The sequence below is a fragment of the Falco biarmicus genome, chromosome 6 (genome assembly GCF_023638135.1).
Source record: "Falco biarmicus isolate bFalBia1 chromosome 6, bFalBia1.pri, whole genome shotgun sequence".
Classification (NCBI taxonomy): Eukaryota; Metazoa; Chordata; class Aves; order Falconiformes; family Falconidae; genus Falco; species Falco biarmicus.
In genome coordinates this window covers 74,759,021-74,777,665 of record NC_079293.1, presented here as the reverse complement: position 1 = coordinate 74,777,665, position 18,645 = coordinate 74,759,021, and the positions used below count along the sequence as shown (strand labels likewise).

The following is an 18,645-nucleotide window of genomic DNA, read 5'->3' as shown; positions in this document are numbered from 1 at the left end:
GTCGCTGGTTCCTCAAAATGTCCAGCCCAAAAGCTCCTTTTCCTGTTTCTCTGCCCACCAGAGGGAAGGAGGCATGGCTTTCCTCTTCTGAACACCCCTGAGAAGGGTGCCCAGCCCTCCAGACTGGGGTCTTGTGTCATCTTGCCTTGTGTAAGGGCCGTTGGGCGCTGTGGGTTGCTGGACACCTCTTGGGGGGCACACACACACACACACACACACTGCATCCCTGCTCATCAGAAACCCCCACCAAGCTGCTGCTGTACCACAAAACGGAACTTCCGCTGCTTCTCTTCAGGCAGTTCTCCCAGAAAAAAACTGGACCAGTTTTCTGGGTGGGTGGGACCTCTGCTTCTGCTAAGCATGCAGAAGCTGTCTTCCACCTGTTTTGTGATTGTTGCCTTTCCACTGTGCCTTGTGCTCTCAGAGGCATGCAAGGAGAAGAGGCGCAGAAGCCAGAGTCCATTACCAAAACCCACAGCAGGTAACCCCTTGGAACTGGGGAGACCAGATTGCTCTTCCAAACACCTTGAGAGGCAGTTCCCAGGTCAGGCAAGTGGCACAGCTCCCACCTGCTCTGCAAGGACTGCCGCTTCGCTCGATGGCATGAAGGGCATCAATCGCAGTGGCTTCACAAGCAGCGACTATGTCTGTCCTGTGTTTCTTCACCTTGAGTGGCTTTAGGGGGAGAGGCAGATGTGTTGGATCACTGGTTTACAGACCTTAATATGTATCCTGGTGTTGCTCTCCCTTTATCTAAACAGTCACTAGAGAGATAGTGTCATGCTTATCACCCTTGGACACATCAGGTGCACAGACATTTGCTCCCAGAAGCAGATGTTCTTGCAGTGTCCAGAGGTGGGAGAGCTTTCAATACTTGGTGTGGTCTCAGCCACCAAACTCTAACCGATTATTCAGTTGGGTGGGAAGAGACAGACAAGGACTAACCCCTTCTGGGACTGGGCTGACACTGGTGTCTGCACCAGCCAGAAACTTTGTCCACCCCAAAGATTTTTCAGCAAGGCAGCACAGCCTGTGTGCCTGCTGTGCAGCGGGGTGTCACAAGAGGTGTTGCATGAGGATAACGGTGCAGATTGCAACAGCCTCAAGAGGTACCTCAGCTTCTCCCATTGCATCAGAGAGGGATGAGGCGCAACCCCATCATCCCCACATGGATGGGTCACCTTCTGATTGGCCAAGGGGAGATGCGCCAGCAGGAATACGCCCATCTCCCACCCACTGGCAGCCGTGTAAAACCAGGGTGTTTTAGGCAAAACAACACTGCTTGGACGCCAGGGCACCTGGGCGTGATTCCTGCTGGCTTTGTTACAGCCTGGACACCACCGGTACCTTCGTCAGGTAGGTGATTGACAGGTCTCTTTCTGGAAAACTGCCCACTCAGCTTCTCTGTTCAAGTCCCCTCACCCCAGGTGCACCTAAATGAGAAACTGCTGGAAGCATCCACGCATAGGATCAGGGCATCAGTGCTGCCCGGGCAAGAGAATAAAAACCTTCACATGAGTCCTAAGAGCCCGGGGCATGTGGCCGATGCAGCTAAAGGTTTCCTTCATTACGGGAGAGGCTGGAAAGGTGGCTGGATGCTGGAGGGGGGACTCAGCTCCTCTGTGCTGGGGGAATGGGGACTTTCCTCAGGGCAGTAAGGAGATACTTTCCCAGAGCAGTACGGAGGTTTCCCATCCTTTCAGTTAACTCACAGCGTTGATTAATTTTCCTCTGTGGCCACCCAGACGCTTCCCTGCCCTCTTGCTCCTCCCTGGGTCGGTGCTGCACGGGGCAGGGGCGGTGAGAGTGGGGCTGGGGAGGGTCTTTGCTGGCAAGTCGAGGAACGGTCTGGAGCTGAGGATGGGCACTCCCAAGCCCAGCTGGGAGGACCTTCCTGAGCCCAGGGGAGCAGAGGCGAACAGGCAGGGTGCTTTGGACTGGTTGAGGTGATGGAGAGCACCGGCCAAGCCTTCGTATGACGTGGCATCTCCAGGCACAAGCATTTCCCTCATTTCTTGACCCTGCTTTGGCTAGTGGCATGGGACTGCATGTGGGCAGAAGCATCTCCTGAGGAGCAAGCCTCCTCTGCTCGGGCATTTGATTATGAAGAGGCAGAAAGGAGAGAGCAAATGCCCTAGCGTTAATCCTGGTCTGCAGACTATGCTGGGAAGTATACCTGGTGTCATCCCTTCATCTTGTCCCTCTGGAAAATTCTGCACAGGGGACACACGCAGGCCCTGCAGATGTTCTGAGGGACTGTAACGTGTAAAAGTCATTTCTCTTTCCTTATGACCTGAGTTTCAGTGGGTGTTGTTGGGAGTAAAATGATGACAACTAGGCGTGAATCCTCCAGCCTGTGTTTTGTGGAGAACATCAGGAAGACCTGTGAAGAAGACAATGAAATAACGTCCAGAATGCCCAGCAGGCTGGTGCTCCCTGAAATGCTCCCAAGATACCCGTGAAGTTGTGATGCAAGGGGGATCATTATTATCTCTTTTTGTTGGAGACTGTGCTTTTTGGCTCAGCGTGTGCCCAGCCTTGTCCCTGTCCTTTCTTTGTGGTCCTGATGTGTCTTCTCTGCAGCCCCGTGAAGACGAGGGACAGGCGTCAGCCATGCGGATCCTGTACCTGCTCTTCCCCTTTGTCCTCCTGTTGGCCCAGGGTGCTGCAGGTGAGAGGGGAAGAGGGGAGGTGGGAGGAGGTGTGAGCCCCTATCAGTGGTGTCTCCCATGTCCGGGGAAGGGACCAGATTTGTCAGAGAGAGATAGAACTGGGTAGATACACACAGGATGGGGAGGGGTTGGCTCTGATGACTTTCCGGGTGGCTGAGGAGCCAGCACGGCGCTTCCCGTGCCTCACACTGGTCCTTCCCTTTGACTTTCCCCACGTGTGCACATGCTGCTGCAGGAGAGGTGATCTCGTGCTGGAGAGGTAAAGATGTTTGGTTTGGTGCTCGGTGCACATGGCAGACATCCAGAGAAAGTGTTTGCCGCTTGGGAATCACACATAGTTTTTGCATTTAACCCATGTTCACTCTTTTTGACCGTTTTTACTCTCCAGGATCTCCCTTGGGCATAAACAATGAGAAAGAATGTCAACGTCAAAACGGTTACTGTGGATTTCTGAAGTGCCGTTACCCATTTGTCATCAGTGGAAGATGTTCAAGGTTTTACTTCTGCTGCAAGAAGTAAGTTTTGGAATGACAGATGGCCCTGTGATTGCAGAGAGAGTTGCTTTGTGTTTAAGTGTCCACGACTTGCTGATGGGTCAGTGCTATACGTGCTCCAAGGCAGAGGCCAGGGAGGGAAAGGAAATCTGCTTAGCCCTGCCTTGAGTGGGGCTGAAGGATCCCAAGGTCAGCCAGCACCTTCTGCTCTCCTTCAGTCCCATGAGGCTCCTTTGGGCTTTGCAGAGGGCTCTTCCAAGGCAGCAGAGTGTGAAGCGTTTGCTGTCCCTCTGCAGCATGGAGGACACGATCCTGGTTTTGCTGCATCTGCAAAGCCCTGGGGCCAGGGCTGCCACCCCTAAGATAACAGGGATCCCAACTGTTTGCCATAAGCACTGAACTTCATGTCTGTTGAGCCTGATTCTCTGGCACCACAGGCCTGCGTGTCATCGCAGGGCAGGTAGGAGGGGTGGGAGGAAAAGTCATTTACAACAGCTCATGTGCTCCTCTGCTTTCTTCATATAGTGTGTGGGGTTGAATACCTGAACCCTGTGAGCAGGACGTCATCCCCTTGCTTCTGGCTCCTGGAACTCATCTCCTCACTTCTGGCTGCTGGAACCATCTCCTGCTGTCCCGTATTCTTCCTGACATCCTCTCCCCTTCTTGCTGTCCTCTCCCCTCCCTGCCTCTGCTGTCCCCAGGCGGTGTGACAGCAGGAATGGAAGCGCTGCTCCTGCTGAGTGCCCAGGTGCTCGTGGGTTGGAGACATCCCGTGATGGGCCCAGTGCCGTTGGGGCAGAGGCTGCTTTTCCCGGCTGGAATAAAGACGAGCAGTTTGGCATTGCAGTGGGTGTGCCATGTGGCCGTTTCCTTGTGACAGAGAGTGTGCCGTGCCTGCTGGCCCTGGGGGTGGTGGTGGGTTGGGGGCAGGCGAAGTGCCTGGGGTGCTGGGGGTCACCACCATGGCTGTCCCTGGGGATGCTCTTGCCTGGCAGCTGCGTGGGAGCTGGGAGCCAGGGTGTTTGCTGTGGGTGTGATGGAGCTGCTCTGCTCCCTCCTGTGGAGTGGGAGCCCTGTCCTGTTCCTGCCCAACACAGGTGTCCCTTGTCCCTGGCAGCCACAGCTTCTTGTTCAGGGTTGTGCTGGGTGGTGTGTCCCATGTGTGGGTATGGACACAGCTGCACACGTGACCCAACCCAGAGGCCCCAGAATTACCACCTCTGATTTGGAATGGGACCTCCATGTCCATCAAATGCAGTCACTACTCAGCTCCCTCCCTCGTGGCAGCCCCACAGCATCAAGCCCTCTACCAGTCCCACAGCCTCTATCTCTGTAATAATCCTCCTGATGGGGCCTGATCCTGCACACAGCCCCCACAGACATCCTTTCAGGCCATGGAGGGGATGTAGGTCTCCCAGGCTTGCTGCCCAGCTCTTCCTCGAGGTGACTGTTCCAGTGGGTCTCATGGACCACAACCTGGAAATGTCCAGAAGTGTCATCCAGCAGGGAGAAATTAGAGGGTATTCGCCTCTCTGCCTGCCTCAGAAAAACAGATTGCAACACTATTCTCTGTCAACAGCCAGTGACCTCAACATTTCTGCAAGCGCAGGCTTTTGCCCCGTAAAGTTAAATATATGTCTTATTCCATGCACACGTATGTCAGCATGAGTATGTCAGCAACTGATTGACTGATGGTGTTGTGGAAAGTAACCCACCCATGAGTTTAATATAGTGGAGCTAGAGAATAAACAGCTGCAAAAGGAGTAATATCAATGGATAAATGATACTTGCTGTTACCCATGATATGACATGACTTACATGGTAGCAGTGAAGTGGATGCTGATATATGTGTGCATTTGAGCATCAGCTCATAAATGCATGCAGCAATCAGTATGTTATTTCCAAAACATTTGTTGACATTTCAAATATAAGCAGAGATAAACCCTTTCTTATAATTTTGAAAGGTAACAAAGTTTATAATGTTCCTCATGTTAGCAGGCAGTCTCATCTCTGTGCCTGGCAAGAACATGGAGCAGATCCTCCTTAAAACTTTGCTAAAGCACATGGAAAATAAGGAGGTGATTTGTGACAGCCAACACGGTTTCACTAAGGGTGAATGGTGCCAGAGAAATTTGGTGGCCTTCTATGATGACGTTACCACACTGGTGGATAAGAGCAACTGCTGTCATCTACCTGGACTTGTGCAAAGCATTTGACACTGTTCTGCATGACATCCTTGTCTCTAAACTAGAGAGACATGTATTTCATGGATGGACCACACAGTGGATAAGGAATTGGCTGGATGGTCACACTCAAATTATTGCAGCAAAGATTTTATGTCCAAGTGGACACCAGTGATGAGTGGTGTTCCTCAGGGGCAGTGCTGTTTAGCATCTTTGTTGGTGACATAGACAGTGAGATCAAGTGCACCTCAGCAAATTTGCTGATGACACCAAGCTGTGTGGTGCGATCAATAAGCTGGACAGAAGGGATGCCATCCACAGGGACTGTGACAGGCTTGGAAGGTGGGCCCATGTGAACTTCATGAGGATCAGCAAGGCCAAGTACAAAGACCTGCACATGGGTCGGGGCAATCCCAAGCACATATACAGGCTGGGCAGAGACTGGATTGAGAGCAGTCCTGTGGAGAAAGACTAGGGGTGTTGGTTGGTGAGAAGCTCAACATGACCCGCAATGTGCACTTGCATCCCAGAAAGCAAACCCTACCCTGGGCTGCGTCACCAGCAGCATGACCAGCAAGTTGAGGGAGGTGATTCTCCCCTTCTACTCCCCTGCCGCCCTGCGTCCAGCTCTGGGGCCCCCAGCATAAAAAGGACATAGACCTGTTGGACTGAGTCCAGAGAGCTGTTACGATGATCAGAGGGCTGGAGCACCTCTGCTATGATGACAGGGTGAGAGACTTGAGGTTGTTCAGCCTGGAGAAGACAAGCCTCTGTAGATGCCTTAGAGCACCTCCCAGTACCTAAAGGGGCCAACAAGAAAGCTGGAGAAGGACTTTTCACAAGGACATGTAGTGACAGGACAAGGGGGAGTGACTTTAAGCTGAAAGAGGGTAGGTTTAGATTAGATATTAGGGTTCTTCACTGTAAGAGTGGTGAGCACTGGCACAAGTTGCCCAGAGAAGCTGTGGGTGCCCCATCCCTGGCAGTGCTCAAGGCCAGGTTGGACGGGGCTTGGAGCAACCTGGTCTAGTGGAAGGTGTCCCTGCCCATGGCAAATGGTTGCAACTAGAAGATCTTTAAGGTCCCTTCCAACCCAAACCACTCTACAGTTCTATGTTCTTGCACATTCCATGCTAACTGATTATTTTGTCAGATTGGAGGAGGAAAGGAGGGAAACCTTATTGAGACTGGCTGCTGTTGTCAAAGTTCTGGCAGTTCACGCCAAGCCACCACAGCCCATGTGCCTGCTGTGCAGTGGGGTGTCACAAGAGGTGTTGCATGAGGATAACGGTGAAATTTGCAACAGCCCCAGGGAGGCATCTCAGCCTCTCCCGTTGCCACAGGGAGGGACAACCTCAAGATGGCAACCACATCTTCCCCATGCAGATGGGTCACTTTCTGATTGGCCAAGGGGAGATGTGGCCATGGGAATAAGCATGTCTCACCCAGCAGCAGTGGTATAAAACCAGAGTGTTTCAGGCAAAGTGGTATTCCCTGACCCCAAGGGCATCTGGGTACAAGTGATCCCTGGCACGTTTGTAGCGGTCTGAAGACCCAGACCTTCCCTTGTCAGGCAAGTAACTATGGGCTGTCTTTCAGGCTGACCACCATTCAATCTCTCTGTTGAAGTTCCATCATAGTGGAACCATCTAAACGGTTGGTTATATCTGTTCACATAATGATGTATCTGAGCTTTCTAGAGAAAAATATAAATTGAAAATACGAATCCTTTCCAATTAGAGCTTGGAATCTGCTGAAACAGGGGAAACCTGGCACAGGAGAGATTGGAAAGTTTCTGTGGTGTTTGAAGAGGGACACCAGGGTCTTCTGTTTGGGATAGTGGGAATTCTATAACTTGGAGGAGCCACTTTCCATTCAGCAGTACAGTTTCCATTCTTTCAGCCTTCAGTTAACTCGAAAGGTTGTGTTTTCCTGATCTTTGGACACTGAGACATTTCTTTCTCTTCTTGTTCCTAACTGGGGACCTGCTGCACAGAATTATTTCATGACTTAGCTTTACTATTGCTCTTGTATTGGCCATTGGCACAAGTATCTCCAAAGTGTGCAAACCTTCTCTACTTTGCCTTTGGTAAGGGGACGCAGAAGCAGGAGAGCACAGACACTAAGTGTAACCCTTATCTAATGAGTACAGTGGAAAGCATACCTATTATTTCCCTTTGATTCTGTTTCCCTATTTATATTTTTACAAACTATATAGTATTTATATTTAGGTCTGTTTTAGAGACAAGTGTGCCACGTGTAAGGCCCAAGGTACTTAAGTTTTCTGACTGCATTCTCTTAATAGCATCAGCTGCCTTTTTACTTAAAACAGCACAGATCACCAGACTGAAGATTTAGTCTGTGTTTGGGAGAAAGCTTAAGGAAGATGACTGAAATATATGTGTTTAGGTACTGCATTGCCTGAAACTTCCTGAACCATTTGCAAGCTATTCAGGAAGCTGCATATGTAGCTGTTGTTCTTGTCAGTAGGCAGCTGACAACACCATCTTCTTTTGTTCAGGATAACACATCTGCAGTTTGGTATAGCACCCTGCCTAGGCTTCAACACTGCCTGGGGTCCCCCAGTGCCCTTGTTGCTTTGGTATCTCCCCTGAAGGTGAAGACCTGTGAGAGGCGTCAGCCATGAATCTCCTGTATGTACTCTTCCCCTTCTTCATCCTGCTGGTCCAGGGTGCTGCAGGTGAGAGGGGGAGATGGGGTGAGGTGTGAACCCCCCTCAGCCGGGTTTTCCATCATGCAGGAAGCGACCATACTTTTTAGGGATGCTTAAAGGAAGAAATGGTTTTGTGGCTTTGCTCCAGCATAAGAAGTTATGCAATGGGACACACCAAAGTATGCTCTCACAGTGCCCCTTCCTCTGAGAACAGAGGGGCTGGTGTGGAGAGAGCCATCCAGGAATAACAGCTTGACTCCTTCTGTGGGTTAGGGAGGGGTTGAGCTCTGGGCTCCACACTGGGCATTTAGCTGCTGCTCTGGAGGGTGAGCTCCCATTGCAATCGCTGAAGTCTCAGCCTATGCAGCCTAATCCCGCTCAGGCAAAAATATGAATGGGAAGTCCATTGTCTTATCACAGATACTTAGCACCTTTGGAGGACCCCTAGATGTGTGTGATTCTGTGATATCAAAGCCCTCTACCCCAGGCTGGCTGAGCTAGCCAAAGCTTTATGGATGAGCCAGTCCTTCTGCAGAGACAGCGGGAGGTTGGAAAATATCCCTTTGTACCAGAAACGGCCAGGGGTACCTGTGCCTCAGGGCTTTAGCTGATAGTCCTTCTCAACAGTTAACTTGCTCTTGAAGGTGCAATTATGGTCATTTTAATACTTGGCCCACAAGGTGGGTTGAAATCCTAGTGGAGTGCCAGCCCTTCTGAATTTACAGAATATTCTCCCAAATTACCTTTTCCTTTCAACTGTTACACTGTACAGATGCATCTCTGGATCCAGGAAATGAAGATCAATGTAAGCAAGAAGGGGGAGTCTGTAGTTTTTTGACCTGCTATCACCCTTATTACATCTTTGGAAGGTGTTCAACATTTATGGTTTGCTGTAAAAAGTAAGTTCTAAAGTCAAACACTCAGGAATTGTCCATCTGCTTGCTTGGCCGAAATAGATACGCTGTTCACTTTGTATCCGTACTGCTGGATAACACCCTCCTGCATCCATGCTGAGAGGCAAAGGCCAGGGGAGGAGAGTTTAAAGTTCATTGGTAAAGCTGCTTGAGCCTGCCCTGTGCCAGGCTGAAGAAGCCCAAATTCAGCCAGCACCTTCCCAGTCCCCCTCAGCCCCGTGAGACCGGACTGGGGACTTTCATGAAGACTTTCCCATGCTGTTGGAAACTGAAGTTTGATCTTTGTGTAGTGTGAGGCACAGGACCATCTCCTTGAGGTTTCTAAAGAGCCTTGGATTCCAGACTGCAATCACTAAGGAAAGCACATGTCTAAGTCATCTGCAATAAGTACTGGGAGGAGGGGTTGCCCAGTAATTTCCTACAGGTCCTTATACTAGAAATGGCAGAGAGGCTGGAGGTAGACAAAGAGGGAACGTAAGAAAGAAATACTGGTGACCATATACTGTGCTTTTCTTATGCAGGAAACCGTGATGAATCCCTGGACTTTCTGAGCAGGTTGCCTGCCCCTCTGGCTGCTGGAACCATCCCGTGATGTCCTCTCCCCATCCTGCCTCCGCCATCCCAAGGTGGTGTGACAGCAGGAGTGGAAGTGCTGCTCCTGCTGGGTGCTCATGGGTTGGAGATATCCCATCATGGGCCGGGTGTTGTTTGGGTAGAGTCTGCTTTTTCCAGCTTGAATAAAGACATGTAGTTTCACAGAATCACAGAATCACTGACTGGTTAAGGCTGGAATGGACCTCTGGAGGTCATCTGGTTCAACCCCCCCTGCTCAAGTTGGCCATCCAGAGCTGGTTGTTGAGGCCTGTGTCCAGATGGTTTTTAAATGGAGACTCCACAATTTACCTGGGAAACCTGTGCCAGTGCTCAGTTCACCCTCACAGTAAAAAAGTATTTCCTAGTGTTCAGAGGGAAAACTCCTGTGTTTCAGTGTGTGCCCACAGCCTCTGGTCATGGCCCTGAGCACCACCAAAAAGAGCCTGGCTCTGTCCTCTTTGCACACTCCCTTCAGGTATTTATATACATTGGTAAGATCCCCCCAGAGTCTTCTCTTCTCCAGAATGAACAGTCCCAGCCTTTTCTCGTAGGACAAGTGCTCCAGTTCCTTCATTATCTTGGTAGTCTTTTGTTGGACTCTTTCCAGTACATCCATGCCTATTTTGGACTGGGGAGCCTAGAACTGGACACAGTCCTCCAGGTGTGACCTCAGGAGCGTTGAGTAGATGGGAAGGATCACCTCCCTCATCCTGCTGGCAATAGTTGATCTAAGGCAGCCCAAGATTCTTTTGGGATAACCTTTGCCACAAAGGCCCATTGCTGGCTTATATTCAGCCTGGTGTCCACCAGGACCCCCAGTTTCTTCCTGCAAAGCTGCTTCTCAGCTGTGTGGCCCCAGCATATACTGGTGCATGGGGCTGTTCCTCCCCAGGTACAGGACACTGCACTTCTCTGTGTTGAACTATCAACAGTTCCTGTCAGCCCATTTTGCTAGCCTGTTGAGGTCACTTTGGGTGGCAACACAACCCCTGGCATGTCAGCCACATATCAGCACACAGTTTGGTGCCACCTGCAAGCTTGCTGGGGATAACCTATATCTTAAAGTTTTCTGGTTTCCAGGGAAGAAACAGGATGCCTCCTCCTCTTTTCCCATCTGGACACTATGAGACCAGCCTTGCCGCTCTCTGCCATCAGACACTGCCCTCAGCCCTTCTACAAACCAACGCACGAAGCTGTGCTGCTGCTGCAGGTGAACATGTGTGATTGTCTATGTGCAGGTCTGCATGTGACCAAAATACTTGTCAGGTAGCAGCAAGGCCAGGTGGTTCCATCTGGGGAGTCTGGCTTCGTAGCAGTGAGGCAGCTCCAGTTTTAAACTGGGAAGGCTGGTCAGCAAATTGTACAGCCAGGGTCAAAGCTAGCAAATAGCTCAAGCAAGGACCAGGGGAAATAAATTGACCTTAAAAGCTGCTCTCAAGTGATGAGTTCGGCTTATCACAGCTCTTTCTCATGCAGCACTGTTACACACAGCTCCATGTAAATTCTGGTTTTGAAAACAGACAGCTAAACCTCTCTGCAGTGAGCACAGAACATTCCCTGTATGTCTCCTGCGAGATGACCCTTGGACTCAAGGGTCCGAAGGCTTGAGGCTTTCCCTAGGAGGGATGTTCAGCTGTGTCGAGATGGCAAAAACTGTACCTCCATGCTCTTCTTCCTGATGGTACATATGAGTTTGCTTTTTGAGTAAGGCAGAAAATGAAAACCTTTTCTGACCCTTCTGTTCAATGACTCCATCACTTGGTAGAGTTTTGCTGCCAAGCTATATCCCTGGAGTCAAAACTGCAGACACTTTTTTAATGTTGTCGTGTGATTTGGAAAAATAAAGAGCATAGAGCCATCATCATAGTAAGTGAGAGCTGGATTAAGTTACCCAGTGAAACATGATGGAAACAAATACCAGCAAACAGAAGCCCAGCATCTCTGCCAAGTGCTGCATACCCAGCTGGAAAGCCAACGATGGCTGAAGGTGGCCTATTCCTTCACCAGAACAACCAGAGTCACTTCTTATGAAGACACACGTTCATGAATACACCCACACATTTACTCACAGGTGGATCACAATCATAGAGGCATTTTGTAGGAAGGGTGAGAGCAGCTAGTCTAGACTCAGGTTGTCTCCAGATGGATGGAGAGGAGAAGACACCCTGCTAACTCCCTGTAGGACTACCCATCTGATCCATGGGACCCCTCTGAAATGTAACCTTGAGGGGCAACTGGACAGCCAGCCTGGGAGATCTATTTCCCTCTAAATTCTACAAAGGTCTCTTTGGGGGTTGCCATGGCATCTGCTCAAGTGCTGATGAGGGCAAGGCAGGTCCCTCCCTGCTGTGTGGTGGGATGGGGTGTGGAGCAGCATAGCTCCCAGCAGGGCCTGCAACAAGGAGGGTTACAGTGTGATGGAGCAATATGATGAGGAGTCTGGGACCTCCAGGAAGGGCAGTACCCACCCAAGGGACATACTGCCCAGCACAGACCTCCATAAGTATCTGCTACTGCTGGTGCCTGTGGCTGCCAAGGACAAGGACCAGAATAAGGGTGACATTTGGCCACTCATAACAAGCAGTATCCTGAGGCCAGAATTTTTGTCAAGGTAAAGATGGAGGCTTGAAAATCATCAAGAAATTTCAGTTTTTGAATTGTAGAGAAACCTCAACAGCTGGTGGCCAGCTACCCACAAACACCTGCTGTGTTGAGAAATAACGACACTTCCTGTCCTTCACTTCCACAGTGCACACTTCATTCCCAGACATGACTATCAAAGGTCACATTGCCAAGTGGTACCACTCAAGGGAGTATTAAGCATTTGGACAAGTTCAGGCAGAACTGCAGGAGGTGAAAGAGGGGCTGAGACAAGAAGCGTTTCAGTACCAAGTATTATGTGACCTGTGAAGTATGTATACCACACCTACCACAACATATACCGTGTGCAACACATTTGAGGGGGTTCAGTTCCTCTGATTTCATCTGTGTGGCCACAAACACAGCAGTGGCTAGGCTCCCATCACAAGCAATAGAGTCAGGAGAACCAACAGAATGGTGAGGATGGCTTCAGTTGCTTGGACATTGGCAGCAGTGCCATTTCTAGTTCTGTGTGATATTCTGCCATGTGCTGCTGTGGAAGAGTCAAGACCGCTTGCAAGTCCAGTCTATTACAGGGTTGTAGAAGTTAAAATCTGTAACTTTAACTGTCATAAACCAGATCTTTTAAGGACCTTCTGTGTCTAGTTCAGTAACACCATTGAACACTGTTTAGTGTAGGAAATCCTACAAGGGACAGCAAGCTAGATGTTACATTTTCGTAATGCATTTGAGCTAGAAGTAAATATAATATAATAAACCTGGTTATCTGCTGGTTAAGTAATAGTTAACAACTGTGTTCTCTGTAAGCTAATTCCTTTGTATGTTTGCATTTCTCAGCAAAATTTATAACTTCTGTCATGTTGACAACCGAAAACACCCTGATGTTTTCTAGGCACAGATTTTCACTGCTTTGTGTCTGTTATGGTGTCTTTTTCCCAGTCTTGATACAGAGTGCTGGACTTGCTTCTGACTATAAGCCTCCTATGCATTCTCTTCACTTTTCTCTTTGCCATGTCAGATAGAAAGCAAGTCTACAGCCTACACCAAAGAAGAAAAAAGATGAAATAAACATTTTGAGGCATTTTTCTAAAATCTGCCCAATCAGTTCTGAACTGCTTTTTGATGGCAGACAGAATCTAGCTGCTGTAAATGCACTGAGAAGAGTCCTGAAGCACGAGATTTTGTCTGAATGCATGGCCATGTTCCATGCTGAATACCTCCTCTGGATACGTTCCCTCTGAGAGCCATCAGTACCCTCTCAGCTCCCTTTGATGTATGAGCAAGCCCTGACAGCTGTCCCACTGTATGACAGGGCCAGACAGTCTTCTAGCACTAGGCTGTGTCTACAACTTGTCCAGGCATGGATGCCCTCCAAACATGCATTTTCCAAAGATTTTGAGTTATGTTAACTATCACCATGACTTGAGTATAGGAAATCATGCCACAGAGGATTAGAAGTCAGGTGGGATACCTGAGGATAAATTTGTTCCCTGCTAGGAAGTGCAAAGAATAGTCATAGGACATATAACACTGCAAGAGGCAGGCAAACAGAATCGCCTCTTGAATGTTTCAGAAGTGTGTGTGTCCCAAGAGAGAACTGAAGGGAGTGTGCCATATGGTGGAGGGAGTGGGAGAGGAGCTAATGAAGAGAGACCAGTATAATCTGTTCTCCACCTATTGTCTTTTATGCACCTTCTCAGAGGGACAGCTGGAAAATTCCACCAAAACTTACAACTGTTGCTGTGAAATTACAGGACAAACAACTTCTGGAGAGAAAAGAACTGCTATAAAATGTTGCAGTATTTTTAATAAAAAAAAAGAAAATAGGTTTACATCCTTCCTGAGATGCTCACGAGTATCTTCCAGAAGCCAGAACACAGTCTTCACATGCTGATGTTTTAATGGATGGTAGGCGTCTGGGTTTCTAGTTATTTCTATTTCTCTTTCTCCAAGAAAATATTTCTGCATAGTAAGAAATAAAGGATTTTGGCATCTGAACATATCCCACCAAGGGAAACTGAGTCCTTTCAGTCAAACTGTCTCTTGGTACTGGAGGGTAAGGTCTTCAGTCCCTGTCTGTCTATCCCTGGACAGCTATAAGTCTCCGAAACGCTCAAATTAAGGAGCAGCTGGCACAGTAAATTGTTGCCCTCTGGGGTTTGTGTGTCAAAACCCAGGTAGGATCATTGCCTTCAGCCCACGCAACAAACACCCATGTTTCAGCAATATGAATGCTAAGCAAGAACAATTTATTTAAAAGGAGGGAAAGCAATGCAGAATATATTTAGATTTATTCTACATCATAAAGCTTCTTGGAATAAAAATGAGAGATGCATGAGGCTTTGTAGCAGGATGTGGTGGTTTTAGCAGTAAGGGTATTCAAAGCAAATTCCTAGGGTTAGGAGAAATTTTCATCGCTCTTGAATGGACACTCCATGAAGTCTTTATACACGCCATGGCCTGCACAAAGAAAAAAAAATATTCAGATTCTCTTTCTGCTTGTATTCTCTCCCTACTTACTCTCAGTCCATGCATATTTTCCTCTTGGGTATAAATACTTTTCAAAATACCCTATGTGTAGTAGTCATGCTGGGACAGCCCTGTGCACTCATACCTGTGAGTAAGAAGAGTGTTTTCCTATTGCTTCAGGAAAAGTAGGGAATTAAATTGATATCCTTTTATATTGTGGTGAATGTGTGAGTGAAATCCTGAGTGAAAATAGAAGGCTACCTTTCACATGATAATTTGTTTTTACAACACTGTCACATGTTGTGCACACATTTGATGGCACTCTGCAGCATAACGGAATCCCCCCATAGAGCACAGCAACCCACTTCTACCAAACCCTGCTATTTTGCTCTGACATAGGAACTGTAAAGTGGTCAAATGTTGCTGGGACAGCACAAGGCTGACATCTCCGACCATGCTTTACCTTTCTTGCTGGGGCAGATCGTGGTGCACATATCAGGAGAAAAAGCACAGTGGAGCTCAACCTGCTTCAACATTTGACTGTCCTTATGGTGTAATAGGTTTTTTCCTTATATCCAGTCAATCTCAATAGCACCTTGGGGTTAAGGACACAGGCAAAGTAGATTTGTCTGCTCATACTGCAGACAAGCCTTGGTGAATGTCAAACTCACAATTTGCAGCAGGAGCGGAACCCAAAGCATTTTCCAACTTTAATCATATGGAAGGGACATCTTCCAAAGTGACAGGACCCATGTCTACAGAAAAGCATGTCCCGCCGGGGTGAAGACAAACCTGCAACAATAACAAAAAAAAATTCCTTCCCTCTCATTCTGCAAGGCAAGGCAATGCAGCCCTAACGCCAGCAGGGCTTCCCATTCCTTGAGCTGCCTTTACCACTAACTTGCCTTGAGGACTGGTGCCCAAATTTGGCCATATTGGAAGGCCATGTAAGAGGCGAGATTACAATGCAGGTCTACACCTTGCAGAGATGGGATCCTTAGCTCACAGTGCATCTAAATGTATAGCCTTCAAGTCCAGATGGAGAATGATAGAAACCTCCTGACTCATTGTCCTTTACTTTATGGAAAAGTGTCATGGGTCCAGAGGCTTTAATATTGGCTCCTATCTGAAAAGAGTTGGCCAGGCTTCATTTTCATCTGCAATCCACTGCTGAGTGTGCTGTTATCCAAAGATCATGGCCACCACAGACACCATCTCAGGCATCTAAAACCAGAGCGTTTAGCACAGTCTTTTTAGGAAGACACAAGAAGTGAAAAATCACTTTTCTTCAGAAGCTGTAATTTCTCCACCCTTGAAACCATTTTCATAGGGGAGCAGGCAATGAGCTGTTTGACTAAATCCTGTTTGGTTTCTAGCAATTTTAACCAGTAGTGGTTAAAATGTGCTGGGAAGTTTACTTCAGGTGCACAAAAATCCCCTTCTAGCATCTATTTTCCATCTTACCTGGAGAAACCTGGAGTGCCAAAAGGAGGAGAGAAAAGAGCAGGTAAAGGATCTTCATGACCGCAGATTTGCTGTGTCACTGTAGGGAAAAGGACCAAGGAAGGTGTATGATAGACAGTCCCTGGGATCTACAGTCTTCTGAACTGTACAAATGCTTGTTAATCAAAATAGCATTTTTATTGCCCTTTTCTTCAAACTTTCAAAAATAACCAGTAATATCCATATGAAATCATGGGTGCTGTGCCAGCATTTCTGGGAAAAAGTTAATTTATACAGGGTAACATGCTTTCAGGATATGTGATCATTAAGTTATTTTAATAGTTTGATCACTCAGATTTCTTTCACACTTTGCAAGTAGTCTTTAGCCAAACTGCAATCATGATTTCATTTTTAGTTAAATGTTTTATCTAATAAATAAACAACAGTAAGCAAAATAAGGTGAATATACAGTCAAACTTATAAACTTCAGAAATTTGCAATGCCTTCAATGAAAGAGTTCATAATTGAAATAATATCAGCAAAACGGGATTAGATAGCCTAGAAAGGGGCTTATGGATAAAGAAGTGGTATTTAATGTCATATATCTTGGCATTTGAGAATCTTCTGATCCATCAGAAATTATCTTCCCTTAAGCAAGGAAGGGAAATGAGGTTGTGCTGAGATGTCATATTTCTGCAAATGGAATGGTACAGCATGGCCAAAATCAGCTTTGAAATTAGTATTAAAAGTTTACACAAATTTCTATGTATTTGAAAATATCAGAAGAAACAAGCAGGCAAAGTTAATAATTCTGAAAATGAAATAAAGTTCTTAACGTAGAGGCACAGATATAAAACACCATACTGCGTTCCATCAAAGACATTGCTAATTTCTCTGGACCACAGACCTCTAAAGTAACCTGACCCAGCCAGATTTTTCCCTAGGACTTAGTAAGCAGAGTATTTTTATCAAAGTATTCTAGGTATTAGCACATATTTGAACTACTTATTCAACTCGTGCAATTTCAGGAAAACTTAGATTAACCCTTTTTAGTAACCTAAAATTTAGGTTAATAATGCAGAGGTTTGGGGGGTTGTTTTGTGGAGGGGGCAGGTTTTGAGGAAAAGACAACAGCAGACATTGAAAGAAAGAATGAAAAGAACTGAGAAGTTACCAGGTGTCAGGTAAGCCCAGAAGACAAACAAGACCAGCTCTTGGTCCCTTCCCTCCAGAAGGCTTTGGCTGTAAGGTTTACAGCCTCTTTTATAATATGTTTCTTAGGGGGAGTGACAACTGCTTCCTCTTGTCAGCACACGTTGAGCCAATCAAAAAATCACCCGGTTTTGGGGTTTTTTTTTGGTGACTTCTAATCCAACAAGAATCAAGTTGCTCTTCATTTTGCAGTGAAAAAGCAGGGTTTCTCTCTGAACCTATTGAAGCTTTTCTTCTGGAAAAACCTAGGTTACTCATGCAATACCTCTTGTGACACTCCAGTTTGTGTAAGATACGTTAAACCACCGTGGTATGTGACAAATGTCTTGGGACATACATTGAACTGTTCCTGCTTAACATAATCCATTGCAATACAAAACGTCTGTGTGCTTCCCTGCACTCCCAGTTACTTTATTTTCTGTTCTATAAATACAGAATATAAGAACACAGAATGGACGTAAGAAACTAAACCAGATGTCCATTGGCCTAGCAGCCAGTGGCCACTGAAGATGTCTAAGTAGAGAGCATAAAATGTACAGAAATAGGATAAGTGTATCATGGTTATGCCCCTGTACGCCCTTCCAGCTGATGGAAAATACAGCAGTTTAGGACATCCAGTGCCAAAGGCTGTCTCTGGACCCTCAGGCTGCAGAGCTCCTGACTGAGCATTCTTCTGTGACTCTGGCTGATCTTCTTGTACTTCTGGCCTCCACAGGACCTTCAGTTGATAATTCCACAAACTTATTATGCCTTAGGTAGCATTCATTTTCTGCTTATCTGCTCTCAGCCTGCTAGCTGATCATCTCTGCTTTTTCTGTCACGGGAAACAGCAAAGAAATACACCTTTTCCCCCTTTCTACATCACTACTGATGCTGTGGTCTTTTCTTACACTCCCCCTTGTCTGTCTATTTTCCCCTCAATAAAAAGAGGGATTCTGTCAACCACATCTGTCAGAGAAGTCTTCAAATGGATCCAGCCATTTCAGTGAATCATTCCTGTTGTACATTCATCTTATTTTTTTCAGTTCTACTACAGCCTTCTGGGAATGGGCTGGCTAGAATTGTGTGCAATGTCCAAAACACATCTTGCATTAGTGTAGTCCCTAATCAAATTTATTTTTTTGTTTTCAGCTCCTTTCTCCACTTCAGTTCCTACCATTTGCCTTGCCTTTTTGCCCACAGGTGAACACTGACATTTCAGAGTGGTATCCACAGTGAAGTCTACAATTGCATTAGTGTAGTTTTGAAGTAACCCCCTGACGGTCCCGTGACTTCATGCTGGTTCAGTTTGCAGTGAGCTTTTCATGTGTGCAAACTAGATTCCTTAAGAGGAAAGTGAACCAGAAGTTTTGCTTTGAAGGTACTCCAAAGGTACTCAAAGGTGCTCTG

The 18,645-nt window shown here is 47.3% G+C and overlaps 3 protein-coding genes across 3 annotated transcripts in view; 1 reads left to right on the top strand and 2 right to left on the bottom strand.

Moving 5' to 3' along the window:
* Window positions 1-18,645, bottom strand: part of LOC130151244 (serine protease 55-like) — a 230,975-nt gene that overhangs the window by 187,659 nt on the left and 24,671 nt on the right. The gene's annotated exons all lie outside the window — the stretch shown is intronic.
* LOC130151246 (ostricacin-2-like) lies at window positions 6,937-8,926 on the top strand. The gene is made up of 2 exons (XM_056343213.1): window positions 6,937-8,050; window positions 8,796-8,926. Exons 1-2 carry the CDS (start codon window positions 7,993-7,995, stop codon window positions 8,924-8,926), a joined length of 189 nt encoding a protein of 62 aa, XP_056199188.1. The 5' UTR covers window positions 6,937-7,992.
* Window positions 14,361-17,369, bottom strand: LOC130151243 (antimicrobial peptide THP2-like). Its single transcript, XM_056343210.1, has 4 exons — window positions 17,219-17,369; window positions 16,066-16,144; window positions 15,273-15,393; window positions 14,361-14,592 (listed from the first exon to the last, which is right to left on the bottom strand). Exons 2-4 carry the CDS (start codon window positions 16,121-16,123, stop codon window positions 14,577-14,579), a joined length of 195 nt encoding a protein of 64 aa, XP_056199185.1. The 5' UTR covers window positions 16,124-16,144; window positions 17,219-17,369; the 3' UTR covers window positions 14,361-14,576.